Source organism: Drosophila hydei, unplaced genomic scaffold, assembly GCF_003285905.1.
Source record: "Drosophila hydei strain 15085-1641.00,03,60 unplaced genomic scaffold, DhydRS2 tig00000110-arrow-arrow-pilon, whole genome shotgun sequence".
Classification (NCBI taxonomy): Eukaryota; Metazoa; Arthropoda; class Insecta; order Diptera; family Drosophilidae; genus Drosophila; species Drosophila hydei.
Window position 1 is genome coordinate 33,796 of NW_022045667.1, and position 16,449 is coordinate 50,244.

General features: G+C 36.7%; 1 protein-coding gene across 2 annotated transcripts; it reads right to left on the reverse strand.

The window, feature by feature from the left end:
• Positions 1 to 12: 12 nt before the first annotated feature.
• Positions 13 to 16,140, reverse strand: LOC111600636. 2 transcript variants are annotated; one of them, XM_023316842.2, is made up of 9 exons: positions 15,884 to 16,140; positions 8,831 to 8,958; positions 3,958 to 5,434; positions 3,239 to 3,878; positions 2,464 to 2,729; positions 1,194 to 2,400; positions 624 to 1,129; positions 333 to 567; positions 13 to 278 (listed from the first exon to the last, which is right to left on the reverse strand). In XM_023316842.2, exons 2-9 carry the CDS (start codon positions 8,859 to 8,861, stop codon positions 198 to 200), a joined length of 4,443 nt encoding a protein of 1,480 aa, XP_023172610.2. In that variant the 5' UTR covers positions 8,862 to 8,958; positions 15,884 to 16,140; the 3' UTR covers positions 13 to 197. The 2 variants fall into 2 exon arrangements, with proteins under 2 accessions (XP_023172610.2, XP_023172611.2); XM_023316843.2 differs by lacking the exons at positions 8,831 to 8,958; positions 15,884 to 16,140 and adding an exon at positions 7,077 to 7,128.
• Between the last annotated feature and the right edge of the window lie 309 nt (positions 16,141 to 16,449).

Consider the following 16,449-nt stretch of genomic DNA (forward strand, 5'->3'; position numbering starts at 1 on the left):
AAATGTCGATAAAAGTTTTGAATGCATTTTTGTATGTTTTTTTTTGTAGTTTTTTTGTTGTCAAATTTGTTATTGCTGCCCACATTCAACTGCGATCAGTTGCCGCTGAGCCAGGAATTAAATCTTTATTTTTTGTTGTTTTTCTTTTCGTTTTCATTTTTGATCCAATCCGTGCCATAAATTAAATTGTTTGTTAACTAATCACAATTTCTTACGATGCTAAAGTTGTACTGCAGTATAGGGTTTGCCACATGGGCGTTGTCATCGCATAGTTTTTGCTATAATTCAAATGTAATTAGACTCTGTTGTTATATCCTATATAATTGGCTTACTTGTTCCAGGTCTGTACTGGCGCGCAGCATAAACTCGCGCAGAAAGTAGCCACGATTGGGCATATCAAGCGCTAGAATGAGTTTATTATTACCCAGCTGCTTGAGTACCTTTACCCAGTTGCTGCTGCTGCTGCTGCTTGGTAGCGCCTCCTCATCCTCGTTTAGCTGTGCACCTACATTGGCCTTGGACTGCTCATCATCGCTGCAAATAGACCACTGCATGGGCTTGCTGGAACTGTTAAGGATAACAAATTATACAAGCTGCTAAGAGATTTGTGTCCCTAACCCAACCTGAAATGCAGCTCTAAGCTGGCAGCTTGTAAAAACTTAGACACAGGCACCGTATAGGTGATATTCAATGAGCTTCCGGAGCTGGGACAAAACTGAGCCACATCAATTGTGTGATTGTTTAGCCCCGCCAGCACGCAGCTGGTAATGCTCCAGCAATCTAAGGGATGTGGCACAGCCGTGGCTGTAGCCAGTGGTGCTGCCTCTACATGTTCGGCTGCTGCAGCAGGTGCGGCATTTAGCACAGTGTATATAGCATCCTCGCCAGCAGAAACGCCTGTTTCGCTAGCTAATTGCTTGGATCGTGCAGCTGTGCTGTGCGAGTTTTTGCCATGGTAGGCGTTGGTCTCATTTCCAGCTACTGGCTGTATGATCAATATATCCGGCTCCTCCTCTTCCTGGTCCTGCTCTGCGGATTGTAGATCTTCCTCCACATGTTGTTTCTTGACATTCGCGTCCACATTATCCGCAGCAGCTGCAGCCGGTTGCTGTGACTCAAAGCAGTTGGACTGAAGGCACACGCAATGATTAGAATGGTATATCGGAAATACGAGGGGAAACTACTGTACCCACCTGACAGTTAGCGCTGTTTGCCTCCTCGCCACTGCATTCCTTTGGCTGGCCAAACAGCGGCGTCTTTAGGCTCTTGTGTCTAATCCAGTCCAGACTACGTTGGTTAGCCGACCGTCGACCCACTGCGGAATCCCGTAAACCCGCATCCGTGTACTCAAAGCCAAAGAGTGCTGTTATGGGATTATCCACAGCTTCCGATTCATTTGTATTGCTCAGATTTTGCAGATCGAGTGCATCAGCACTCTCCTTGTTCCCGCTGCTGTTGCGCACAGCTGCTGGCGGCGGCACATCTAAGGCAAGGGATAGCGTGCTCTGGACGTGACTCTGCTCTGTGCTCACCTTGTTGGTAGTTAGAGCCAAGTTGGCTGTTGGTGGCGAAACGGTTTTGTATACATTATAAATGGCGGCATCGCCTGCATTCAGCTTTCTTATAGCCTGGCCGGCATCGGAGGACGAGAAATTATCTACAGCTGTGCTGGCAACGGTGTTCACAACGATAATGCGCTCGTCCAGCTTGGAGGAGGGCTTTAAAGGCGGCTGCTGTTGCTGTTGCTGCGGCTGTTGTTGCTGCTGCAGCAATCGTTGCTGTTGCTGCTGCTGTGCGTCCACATCAATGGAATTATTCTCGAAGTCCTGGGAGAGTGTTATGCCCTGTGGCTTCTCGGAGGAACCATCCGTTTCGTTTGTGCTGCTGGCTAGAGTTCGACTGACAGCTGCAACGCGTGCGCTTTGCAGCAGCTTTTGAGCAGCACCCGGACGCAGTGCATCCTGTGAGACGGGCCATTTCGATTTGTTTTTGCTAACAATTGTCTTGTTGTTGTTGTTGCGTGGTGCAGTGGTTGTGATGCGTGGCTGTGGTGCATGAAGTTTGGGCAACGGTAAATTCACCTGTGGATTGTTCATGACAGCCGTCAGCTCCTCCTCCTCCTCAACATCGCCGTCGCTTAAGCGTAAAGCTTGGCTGCTTCTGCCAGTGGGACGCGTAGTGCTCGCTGCATACATTAAGCTGGGCCACGCGCCATGCGTTTTGTTCTTGAACAGCGTTTGCAAACTTTGCTGGAAATTGTATCGATCCTCGTCACTAAACCGAGTCGTTCCATCGGGCCGAAAGAGGTGACCATCGCCGAACCCGGGATACCCTTCCAAATGTTGCTGCTGCTGTTGCTTATTGTGCTCCACAAAATACAGTGTAGAAACAGCAGCCAAGCTGAATTCAGAATTATATAAATATTAGAGCATATATTAGACTTATAAGTCATGTATTTCTCACCAGGCTGCCATCACAATGATCAGCAGAAAGATGATGACCTGCATTAGGCGGCTGGAGCAGATTTCGTAGCCCTCATTGCTGCGACTATTTGATTTGCGAACGCGTGGTGGTAAAATGCAACGTGGCTCTAACAAATCCTTGGCACGCAATTGATGATTATTGTGAGTGTTGTTGGCTCGCTCCAGATTCTCGATACGCGTCTCAAGCGATCCGGTCACCTTGCATAGCTCCTTAACGGCCCCAATGTTCTCCATTAGTATACGATCCTACAGCGAAGAGATACAAGTTTTGAAATATTTGTTGTGTTATGCTGGTGTTTGATTTTTTGTTTATCACAGATATGAACATTTTTTAGCATTGTTTTTGTGTTTTAAATAAAACCAAGTTCCTTTGTTGTAAATAGTGGTTTGAAAATTGTGATAACAATCAAATAAGAATAAGTGTGACCATGATGGACCACAAATTTTAGTGTGTACATATTCTATTTTATTGAACTTGCTACAAATGTGACCCTAAATAATATCTGATTAATGGACACGTATATAAAGTTTAAAATGTTGCTCGTGTCCCAAGTTAGGCTTATTACCATTATAGACAATTTGAAATGGTTAAATTTTAAGAAAAATCATTACCAATATCCTTAATTTAATGAAAATTATTTTACCACTTTGTAATAATAGCTTTAATAATTAGTATCCATTAGTCCTTTTGCTAGTGTGACCATACACGAAAACTGATTATTCAAAATTAAAGGTGGTTATTTTGAGTGTCTTACCTTGTTGACCAGCAAAAAGTTCTCAATAACATTTCCATTGGGGAGTACAACGCTGCCAGCCTCTTGGACTGCATCCGGTATAACCTCACGCACCTCCTGCGCTATAACGCCCGTATCGACAATTTCTCTAGTGTCACTTTCGCGCCTCAAGCCCGAATGCACCGCAAATTCCGGCTCATAGCGATAGCGAACAATGCGAATCTTTTGCATATTGCGCAACTGCACCGACGTATCCAATTCGGCGATTTCCTGTTTGGCGCGACTATCGCTAGGCTGAACAATATGGCCGGATACCTTGAGATTGCCATGCACGACCAGACTCTCGTCTGGCCGATCCGTATTGATGCCCACACGGCCCGCATGAAATATGGACTCCTGTGTAATGCCACGTTGCCAGCACAGATCCACATCCGACTCAAACTGACCTGGATTCGAGGCACGCACAATAATACGCTCGCTGCCATGGCTAACAACCGGAAAGTGTCCGGACGTGGTGTGCACATGCAGGCCGACAACCAGCTGAAAGAAACGTTGCTCCGGATTGGGGCGTCCCTTCTTACGCATATTATTGTTGGTTGTCTCCGAGAAGTGCAAACGCCCCACGGTAATCTTGCTGACAATATGGCTCTGGAGATCGATACTGGTGAAGGCAAATATCATATATTTATGTATATATATATACTATATAATAAAAAATGTTTTCTGATTGGCAGACTTACGGTACGGGATAGAATGGCTTCTTGGAGCGATCCGATTGGCTCTGCTCCACGCGTATTGTTTGATTGGGCGCCTCGAATTTGACACCGTAGAAATGCAAGTGAAAGGATTTGATTTTCTCCAAGCCGGACGGTGTCTTCACAAATTTGGCATCTCCTTGAAGGCGCGCATGGCACGTGACCTGAAAGTGATTCTTCTTCTGGCACACATACGCGTCATCCGAGACGCTGAAGTTGAATCCTTTGTCCGCATCCACACGATAATAAATGACGGACAGCTCCTGCAGGCTCTGATCGCACAGTTTGTGCCAATTCTCTGGCTGAAAGGGGCTGAATCGGATGCATTGCGTCAAAGCTGGATCACCAGCTTCGCTGCCTGACCCACTGCCACCTGCTGCATTACTGATCTGCCCATCCAGGCTATTCTCTGTCTGGGAGTTGATGCCGGACAAGGCTGGAGAAACGGAGGCGGAGCAATGTGAGTGCGCGGGTGTCTTGCTCGGATCGTGTTCGCTGTGATGACTGCTGCTGCTGCTGCTGCTACTGCTGCTCGGTGCAGCTGCAATGGAATGATGAGAGCTGCGCAACGGACTGATTAATAGACCCGTCTCATGTTTGGGCACACTGGGCGCAAAGTCCGGGCAATCCAACTGGGTGGACATCTTGCGCTTGCGGGACAGCGAATGCACTGGCGTCGAGGGCGTGGAGCTGCGATTCAGCGACAATTGACTGGTGCCAATCACCTGAACGCGATCGCCCAGGCCCAATGGCGAGGTCAACATGCAGGTGGACATGTTCGTCAGATTTTGATAGCTGCCAGCTCCATATAGACCATGCCCATTATCGTAATGCTGATAGAGCAGCTGCTCAGGCGGTAAATCGTGATGTTGCTGCTGCTGCATTGACAGCAACTGTTGCTCGCCCATCTGCTGCTGCTGCTGTTGCTGTTGTTGCTGCTGGCAGAGCAGGCTGTTGGCATTCATGATCAATCCAGTCTCATGCTTTACTCGCACATCCTGCGCAGGCGCCACAAAATGATGTCCTTGCTGTGGCGCTGCGAACTGCAAATCTGTGTGCAACAGCTGTTGATGTTGATGCTGCTGCTGCTGTTGTTGTTGTTGGTGTTGCATGTTTGTTAGTCCTGAATAGATGAGCTCCCGCCCATTGAGCGCATGCACATCTCCTAGCGGACTGTAGGCGGGCTCAGAGCCCGAATCGGGCGGACTCTCGGGCAGATGTGCCAGCGGCATGGCCATCGCACTCACCCGCCCCGTCGTGCCCAGCTGTGCATCCAGCACGTTCATTGGCGGCGTGTGCGGCGATTCAAGTTTGGAGATGCCACCAATTCCGGCTGTCTGCTCCAAGCTGAGCGTCTCATTGTTGCCGTGCTGTGCTGCATCATCGAGCGATCCGACGCCAGCGGCTTGCATAAACAAATCGAGTGCCTCATTGTCGATGCCATCCATAAAGTCTGGGCGAGCTGCAAGAGAAAATAGAGCAGCAATGCGCCAAATATTATATAGAAGACGAGACAAATGTGTCTAAGTATAAGCGGACGTAGGAGTATAAGTATAAGATTATATATTATAAGCTATATATAAGAGTGTAAGTGGGAGTCTAAGTAGAAGTATATGTGGGTGTGTATACATGGCACTATCATAACGAGTATAAGTAGGAATACGTGTTAGAATATAAGCATGTTTATGAGTCAGCTCAGCACGAGTATAAATATATTAGCATACTTATGCTAATGTATATTTGCAGTAGTATAAATATGTTAGTATAAGTATGAGTATGAGTATAAGTAAATTAGGTGTATACACATGCTCGCAATGGTATAAGAATGACTATGAGTATAATTAAGAGTCCAAATAGTATAGATATTTCTATAAATATAAACAAGAAATGAAATATGCTAAAAGTATAAGTATAAATATGTATAAATATGAGACGAGTATAAGTATGAGTATAATTAAGATGGGAGAATAAAATACTTTAGTATAAGTAACCAACGAGTTATGGCTAAGAGATTTGCGTGACTAGCAGTAAGAGTATAAGTATGAGCAAAAGTTTTAATATTAATGAATATGATAATCAGATGCACATAATTATCGGTATTACTTTAAGTATGAGTATACGACAAAGTATTGTATGTGTATATTATATATAAAACTAAGTATTAATATAATATAAGAGTATAAAAAGTTGGTATAAGTATCAGTGCTAATAAGACTATGTATAAATACTATAATCACTACTATAACTACTATAATCAACTACTGTGATAATTAACATAAGTAGGAATATAAGCAAGCGTATTAGTATAAGTAGAGGAAGGAAGAAGTATAAGCATATAAAAATATTTATGACAATGAAAATGAATGTGAATCTGAGTATAAGTATAAATGTGTATATAATTATGATAATGATGCCAAGTAGAAGTGGAGGTATGCATATAAATTAGTATAAGTAGAAGTATAAGAGACAGCGCTGTAAAGTAAGTGTGAGAGCAAGCAGTATGTATAGTATAGTATGCTAAGTATAAGACTTGAAAAGTGTGTATAAGCAACAGTATTACTGTGCATGAGAGTGTAGAAGAGCGTATAAGATGCAGCTGCTGAGAGTCGAATTAGCTAGACAATAGAAAATCTGTGAATTGAATTGTCAGCATAAGATTTAATTGCTTTCAGCGATAACCTTATGACTTTCTAAGCAAATAATTTAAGTAAATTGAAATTTCCGTCTAACTCAAATAGATAAATTAGTTAGCAGAAGAAGTTGTTGGCATCACAAACAAACAATTTCTTTTCCAGTAAATATTTGTTTAATAATTATTTTGTGCACACGCTTAGTGAAGCTCATTTAACACAGTTTATAGATAATTTATTGTTTTTATTTTTTGTTTTTGGGGTTTTGTTTTTTAGGAGGCGTTCACAACAAAGCGATAAAAACAGAATTCTAATTATAAGCGAAAAGCGAAACAAAACACAAAAAAAAAAAACAGAGACAGAGAGAAGACAAGAGAAGTGGATTGATAAGCGTAGTGTGTTTGATCGATAAAGATGTGAGGCAGAGACAGAAAGGAGTGCAAAAGCCAGGTGAAATAAAATTATACAAATTACCATTTAATGTTTTGGGATAATCCATTATCAAGTTGATTTATGTATATATCTATATATATTTTTTTTAATTTGTTTTTGTATTGAATGGAACGCGTTGCCTGCTCGCCTTTTGGCCAGGCCCAAACAAATCGCACTAATAGCCAAGTTAACAGCTGCCGCTGCAGCATCCACAATAATTATTAAAGTTTTATAGACCAATCGACAAAGAGAGTGAAGCAAGAAATATAACAACAATTATCTAATGCACTAGCGGTTGATGCACTCTTCACAATTCGCTGAGCAGTGAAAATGCGCTTTTCCAAATGTTCAATCTTTTTTTTCATATATATAAAAAGCAAAAGAAAACAAAATTATAAACAACTTGAACAGAAACAGAAGCTCGTCAGGTAATTGAAAGCGAAAACGAAACCCAATTAAAAATAATAAAAAAGAGAAAGGGAGAATCACAGAGAGGGCGAGAGTGAGAGAGAGATGTATAAAATATAAAAAAGGGCACAAAACCATTTGGAAATTAAAATCAAATATTGTTTTTACAAGTGTTTTTTTTTGTAGATTCTTAAATGTTTTTACATATGCATTCACAATTCAAAACATTACAGCAAAAGCTGTTTTTTTAAAACTATTTTATTATTATTATAAATATTATATTTGATTTTTTTTGCCGCGCCTCAACGTCAAATGCGTTGAGTTATTTTTGTGCACTGAAATTTGATTTGGCCTGCAAAATGATTTGAATTCGCGTCCTGCTCGCAGCAATATTGATCAAACAAAGGAAAGCAGGCGACATTATTTGGCAATATATAAACCTACATAGATATATACATATATTTATATATATAGTATGTGTATGTGTCTATAGCTATGCCTAACTCAAATGCTGTTAAGCATTTGCCGACTGCTACATTCAATTTATTTTTTATTTGCCATCTATTTCGGTAGCCACATTTAGATTTTGTTATTGACGAAACGGCGCATATTTTGGAGACCAGTCGAAGGACAATTTATGCCGCTGCTGTTTTTATAACCCTGGCATGGGCCATTATCATTTAGGCATTTTATCATCATCTACGAATATCTAAACTATTTGCTTTTCAGATTGCCTTTTCGATAATATCAGTTAAGCTCTGAGATATGTTGGGTAGCAGTGTCGAGGCCTAGCTTACTCTGTTGAACAAATTTCCCTGTATAACGAATGTCCTTATAACATAGCTAGTCTAATGAGTTATAAATAATGTTATACACATATAGCACAGTGTATAACATGTATATATCAAGTGTGTATAACAATTTTCATGTTTACTAATGTATGACAACATTTGAAAGTTTGGCGGGCTTTTGATTAAAGGAATTTTTATGACTACGGCCAGTTGGCTTGATAGCTTAGCTAAGGTTTTATATAATCTTAAAACAAAGAAAATAGTTGAACTGAACGATTGGCCTCTTCTTCAATCACGCCTATGTCAGGTAAGATTAGAGAGATCTGCTGACTGAGATAAGTCCTTAAAGTATTTAAATATTTAAATTTATTTTACAATTTTATTGTTTTTCAAATCTTATATCTTATCTTATAATCTATATTGAATATAAAAATAATTTTATTTAATTATTTTTAAACTAAGTTTTCAAAAATATAGGCTTACTACATATGTATATATAGTATATATATTTATAGCTTCATGTTTAACTTGCATTGAAACAATTCTAAATTTCTTATATATATAAACATTTTTTTATTTTAATTTTTGCATACTTACAAAAGTCCGGAAATTCAAATTCCATATTCATATCCAAAAGTTGTTAGTCCAATAAATATTTATACGTTAGTCGTCATCATTGCCAGATCTTGGCAGACTCTACCGCATCATACCGCTTGTTGTTTGGACTGCAAAATATGAAGAACAGTTCTTGGAATATTTTCTAATAGTTAATTTTCATAATATTCACAGTTTGTGTTTATTTCACTCCGATTTCAACTCTGAAAAATGTATTTTTCAGTTTAACTGCAACACGACCAGCGCAGAAAGTGAAGGAAAATAGATCTATGGAAGAGTTTCCATAGCGACAAGTCGAAGGTTTTGTAGCGTCTCATTGTGTTTATTAGAAATTAATTCTGATTTTCCATAATTCCCGGAACATTTTATTTATTACAATAAACAACAATTCCCGCTGAATATTGTGTTTAAGTATTCGCTACTATACGACGTTGGCAGACAGCTCGATTAGAGCTTTTTTTATGCATATTTGAGAAACATGTTTTTTTTTTGCTCTGTGATAACAACATGACGTCGCAGTTCATGTATGTATATATAGTATATATATTTATATATACTTGACATGATATCACATTTGTACTGTGGACCAGGCGAAACGCAAAAACAAAACTGCAAAAATTACAGATAAACAATTTGCATTGCCAGCTCACGAGCTATAAACTGATGTCTACTAAGAGTTTTTTTTCTTGTTTGTATTACTTACATAAATATGTGTCTGTATAAATATATGTATGTATTTATATGTATATAAGAAAGTGTAAGGCTTGTGCTTTACTCAGAATTTGACTTTAACTTTAAGGGGCATTAAGCTTTAGGCATTGAGCTCGTGCCGCGCTGTTCTTTTAAACATTCCGACTTCTATCTATATACACACACGCACACACCAATACACACATTAACACACTCACACAGCAACACCAATGTTGGCCTGGTTCTTCTAGTAAAGCCCAATATAAATTAAGTGAATAACTTAGTTGTTTATTGTTGAATATTAATCAAATTTATAGGGCTTGAATATCTATGGGGTCATAAGCATGGATAAAGGTAACCAAAATATGGCATATGATATTTATATATATATCATTCATACAGCAGATGGACAGGCAGGTTAACGGCCAGACACTTGGCTATGGTTGGCAATAAAAATGTAGCTAATTTATACAAACTTTCACGCTTTATACTGCCGCCATTTAGCTCATGGGCTAAGGGTATACAAATTGCTGTCAGAAGGTAAATTTATTTTTACTTATGCCTAATACCATGCTTAGTTAGTATTTCAGGTGCATTATAGAAACATTTTGAAAATTGTATTAATTTCAGTTGAAATATTTAAGTAAATTTTTGAAAATTATATCTTGATCGAGTTTTAAGGCGTATCTTAGCTCGAGTCTACAATTAAATTGATTTCTATATTATTTTTTTGTATAAACATGTTTTATTTATATAATTCTTTTTTATTTAGTTTTAAATAATAGTCAATTTTTATTTTTCAAATATTTTTGTGTCTGGTAATTTTCCTTTTGTGCGCAGCGAAGTATGCAATGGAATTTTGAAACATCTTTTAAAATTGAACTTTATTTTTTAATGCGAAATCTAAGTGGCACAACGAATAGAATATATCATTTTTAGTTGATGAAGTGATTTTTTGTTGTTGTTGTTGTTCTTTTAATTGCGTTTTAAATGACGAAGTTTTTGTTGATTTTTATTGTTGTCTTTCTGTCTGTGTGCTTGTTTCTGTGTCTGTTTCTTTATTTTTTATGTCGGCTCTGTTTGTTGTGCGCATTATAGACTATTTATATATACATACATAAATATATATATATGTATATACATATATATAAATATGGGAGTGCAGTAAGTATGAACTGCGGAACTTATATCCGGCTGAGAGCGTGACTTAATTGTTCTCATTCACTTTCTAACACTTTGCTTCAGATTTCATTCATAATAAACTCTCACAATTGCAAAGAGTAGAAATTGTATGAATAATATAAATTAGTATTTATTGAATGACTTAATATAATTTTAATATGCTATAAATAAATATATTTATCTATGAAAAGTTCAGTATTTACTTTTTAGCTTAATATGTTACAAATTTATAAAAAATATTTATTTTTGATTTTACATTTAACATATAAAGAATTATTACAAATATCTAGAAAACATATATAATATAGATATATATTCATAAATTAAACATTTAAATATTTGATTAAAGAAATATTCCAGACGGTATAATTGCTTAACAAAATATTAGCTAATCAAATTTAATTTTATAATGTTTAAAATTTTAAGCAAAAATTTAAAGGTTCTCATAATTAGTAACATAAAATTAAATGTGCTAAAAAATATATATACACATAAAAAATATGCTATTGGCATTTAACATAATTTTCAATGCTCTTCACAAATCACTTAAATTTTTCTATAAATTTATAAATATTAAAATTAACATAAATTAATTTTTTAAAATTCCATAACAAATAAATAAAATATATGCAAAAAATGTATGTTTTTTAAAGTTTTTATAAATAAAATAAATTATTTTGATAAATTTCTATATATTAAAATATTTCAATAAATATTTTAATATTTTAATTATTAATTAGAAAATATTATTTGGAAATGTTTATTTTGAATGAATTGCGACATCTTCAAATATTTACCTAGATTTTAACGAATGTAAAACTTCTTTAGTAGTAAAAAAAAGATAGTATAGATTAAAGACATTCTTTTGAGTACGTCTCAGCTATCGTCGCATTTGTTGTTCTTGTTGTTTTTGTTGTTGTTGTTGTCGCATTCATTGACGTCGCATTGTCGCAATGATTTTGATTAAATTAACGCTTCGGCTACAGCTTCAGCTTTAGCTTGAGCTATGGATATGAATGTGGATATATATGCATACATATATATATATATATATATATATGTATATTCGCAAAGTTCCCAAGCAGAACAGCAAACAAAATGCTTTTCATACGAAAATAACTCAAGTGATTTGATTTGATTTAGTTTGACGCAACAACAGCAACAAAACTTGATTTGAAATTGGTAAAAAAGAAGATAAAAATACTAAAAAAAAACAAATAGAAATAGAAAAAGAAAAGAAGAATGACATGCTCGAATAATGACAACAGTTGTATTCTTATTTAAGAAGCAGCTGCAAATTATTTAAATAACAAAAATTATGAAATGCAACAAAAAGTTGTCGCTGACTCTTTAATGCTCTACTTCTTCTTTTAGAGATTTAATTATATTTTTTATATTTTTAAAATTGAGAAAATTTGATATAAAGTCGCTAAAAATTCTTACAGGCTGCTTACAAAAAGTATTTTGAAAAAGGAAGAAAAAGGTTTTAACTTTCTATATATAATTTTTTTTTTAATTATTATTTTTAAGCTTATTAGTTCTAAAAATATATCACACCTCTAAAACACACACCTCAAAACTATATTTTTTTAAAATCAATTTTTGTTTAATTTTTTTCTTCTAATATGTTCTTTTATAGCTTTCTATAATTTCTTTTTTATATTTTTTAAAGTATCTTTTTTTTATCAATTGAATTTGGTTTCCTTTTTTAGTTTTTTTAAGATGCATTTTTAATCTTTATTTTATTTTTAATTTAAAATTTGTTTTTGAATTTTGATTTGAATCTTGGATGTCACAGCTCAATGTAATACATTTGAAAAGATCTTTGAATTATACGCAAGCCAAGCAACTCTTTTTGTGCGCTTACGAAAATCAAAAACCTGTCGCTGCTTATAAAGCGTAGCTGTTATTGCGGCTATTGTTGCTGTTGTTATATTGATTTAGCCGGAAGTTAAACTCTGAGGTAGTTTGTTTGTTTTTGCTATGATTCTACTTCTTCATCTTCTTCTTATTGCTTTTGTTGTGTGCTGTTTGCAGGGCGCTCATCCTTGAGCCGCAGTTAACAGCAGCAGCAAAAACTGTAAACGTTTCTTCGGCTTTTTGGGTTTTTTATTTGTGGCAAATCTTTAGCATTTCAATAAAACAACAACAAAAACTTTTGCATTGAACAGCACGATTCGGCCACAATATTAGCTAGCCATAAAGCTGAATTGAAATTTATATATATATATATATACACAGTAAGAGGAATGGAATGATAGCTGTGTTTGCTAATTGCTTCGGTTGGCATGTGATTTGGGAAATATTTCAATTACATGCGGATTAGCTGAGTATGATAAGAGCTCCATGCTCAGCCATCCAGAACTGAGTCGCAACGCATGATTTCAATTTGTCCGTATGCAAATAGACTCTCGACTCAAGCGTCAAAAAGTTAATATATCCATCTATCTATCTATATAGATGTATATATGGACGTGTCTGAGCTACCAAACAAATCAATCAAATTAGCGTCTCGGCTCTAAAGACTTGCGCAAATATGTTTGCAATAGCCAAAAAGAAATACAGACCAATCCATCTGGCTGCGATTTTCAGGGCCTTTTCAGTGTCTGTATATAAAGCCTTAACTATATCTATTATGATTCATGTGTAATATATATAAATATGTGGATATATATAACATATTTGCCTCGGAAGCTGACTCGCAATTAACACAGTTTTGCTAAGTTCGATGAAAGCATGGCACATATATTGGAAAGTTCATAAATTTCAGCATTGCTTAAGCTGTAAAACCTAGCTTGTAAGTTATCGATCACCCGATTCGATAAATTGCGCTTTCTAAACATAGTTTTAAGTTTAAGCTGCCTAAAATTTGTTTTGTTGGTTCCATCGACTTCCATCCACTCTTCTTGTCTTTCTTGCCCTTGATCGATAATGATTTGATTCGATAAATTGAGTTTTATTATTTTTTTAATCAAAAATATGTTAAATTCTTTTTCAATTGAGATGCAAGCTGACATAGATTTATATTTTAGACAAAATGAGATTCTGCGCTACTTGATAAGTCTAGGTTTTTATCGATAACTTTTTGAATGGGTATATTATTTACTTTTTCGGATTGTCTATACTTGTAGCCATTCTTCTATTACAATCTACTTCTATCTCTACTTAAAAGTCGGGTTTATGATTGATCGATAACTTTTTCATGCGATAAACTGTGTTTGTTATCAAATTTGATATCTTGAAAGTTGCTTCTGGCTTACGGTATGGCTTTTATTAATGATATTTACTTTGTTAGATTTTCCACTGCCTCAACTTTTCACTTATTTGATTTTTATGGCGTTGCCATACTTTTTCGTTTATTAAATATAGCTTAAAAAGTGAAATTGTTTGAAGGAGAGAAATATCAAAAATTAAGCTCACAAAATGCGATTTAAATTAACAGCTACTCACTAAGCTAGTCACATTTAAGAGTTGCCATACTGTTAGCTTTTAAGCTACAATTGCGGACAGCTTTTTTATTGCCCGCTAAACGTTTAACAACTGAAGAGTTTTTATAGCTAAAATTAAGCTTTTGATATGCCCACAAATCACAACTAAGACATTTGATACCCAGACAATAATTAACCGTTGCTCTGCCCACTAAGAAGCTGGAAGCGTTGCCAGACTTTTGTGCCACTTACTTGAAGCTGGTTGAAACATTGATCAAACTGCGATATAATTAGCATAATAAAATTATAAATAATTAGACAAATGCGTATATATGAATATATACATATTCTGCACAAAATCCGGTATTATTCCACATGGCAATTATTTCAAATAGCTTGTTTCTAAGAGTTTTTTGTTTTGAAGAAATCCCAAAATGAACAGAAACAAAAAACCAAAACGGATGTATAGAAAAGTGTGTTAAGGCAGGCATGGTTTTTACCCGCTCAGAAATAACACAAAAGATATATATTAATTTGAATAATCACATGATTAAGAAAGATATAATAGCGATTTAAATAAATGCTTCGATCTATGCCAAGAAGTTCTCGGCTCCAGACTGAAAGAAATTGCGAGGATTGGGCTTGGCTTGGCTTGGCTACCCCCGTCGGATGCCTATACACTTGTGCACATCTTACTCTTTCTCTTTCTCGCTGCTTTGACTTTTGTTTTTATTTCATTTTACAAATTATTGCCGCTGCTGCGCTAAGACCCAACCAACCGGTTGAATTTGATGTCTTTTGCTGATGATATTCCAATTGCTTTTTGTTGTTTTCTTTTGCTGACGTCTTAGTGGCTGCTGCGGCCACAGCTACTGTTGTTGTTGTTGTTTTATCTTTTTAGGCTATTTTTTGTTTTTGCGCGCTTGGCACAGGTTGAAACGAAGTGGCAGAAGCAGAGAAAAAAAATACCGATAGCAGAAAGAGACGCAAAAGCTAAACTGGCCGAGATCTTGGCTGGAATCTGAACTTGGTTACCATCCCCGGCTGTGTTGTAGATGCCCAACATGCCAGAGCAGCCCACCTGTACAGCATAAATTAGTTAAGTCGTGCGGCAGGTGGGCGGCCACTTTACACGGCCAGCACTGAGAAGAGTCTCGACCAGATGTGCCAGACACCGTTTAAGCCAGCAACAATTAAGTTTTGCATTCTTTAACAATTCTCTGTTGTTGTTGCTTGAATATTATTAAATGAAAGGTAAGCGCTTGTACGTGGCTTTAACTTGGTGTGAGTATGGCGCACACACACAGTCTATCTCACTCTCACATCAACTCGCGCTTAGATTTTGTTTGTGCTGATGCTGCGCGAGTTGTTGTTTTGTATTTGTTTTTCTTTTTTTTGGTGGGAGTTTCATTGTTTTTGCACAAATTTATTTTAAGTTAGCTATTCATTGGAATATGTGCACAAACATGTTTATATTAGACACACACACACACAGACACTCACACACAGAAACGTGCACACGCAGCATTTGTTTTGCCCATTTGCACAGATTTTTTTTTTGTATTTTTATGGCTTTTCTTAATTTGCAATCATTTTCCAGTTTTTCACTAAGTCGCAAGCTTTGACTTTGATTTCTTTTGCTATTTTTGTTGCTTTCTCTCTTGCACTTGCTTTTTATATATATTATTGCATTTATATTGTGCGACTCACTATATATATAAATATATACACTTACACAAATTTCCGTTAGTTTGACGCTTGTATTTAACTATAATTGTTTACGTTTATTTGATCGCTTTGGGTTTCACGCTTCGTATACGCGATTTAATTTTACTAACAACGACTACGGCGCTCGCCTTTTATTATTTGTGTGCCGTGATTTCTATTTGATTTGATATATGTGTATATATATATCTATTTCTTTTTTTTTTAATTTTTTCGTACAACCAGAGCGCGATATCTAAATCGGTTAGAGTGTGAACAGCAACTGGGCGAGATCATGCGCTCCGTTTGCCTGCCTCTCTATAGCCGCTGCTTAATGAAGCTTAGCTTCGGCTGCGGAGTTGCCAGTGCGCTCGCCACGCTTTGCGCTCATCTGGCAACTACGTTAAGCCGAACACGCGCGCGCTCGCACACACACACTCACACAGATGCATAGACATACGCGCACGAACGATAAGAAGCAACAAGTAATGTAAATTAAATTATAACTAGCCGAGCCAACAATGGGCCTTAAGCTAAACCCGGCACATCTACTTACTGTACAGCCGAGGAGCGATGCGACGCCAGCGTCGGCTCTCA

What these genes read in the sequence shown, in the direction of transcription:
- LOC111600636 (XM_023316842.2), bottom strand. Translation starts at nt 8,861, where the DNA reads ATGAATATGGAATTTGAATTTCCGGACTTTT. An exon ending in CAAACAGCGCTAACTGTCAG is followed by an intron (nt 1,130 to 1,193) that starts GTGGGTACAGTA and finishes GTGTGCCTTCAG; the next exon opens with TCCAACTGCTTTGAGTCACA. An exon ending in AGCTTAGAGCTGCATTTCAG is followed by an intron (nt 568 to 623) that starts GTTGGGTTAGGG and finishes TATCCTTAACAG; the next exon opens with TTCCAGCAAGCCCATGCAGT.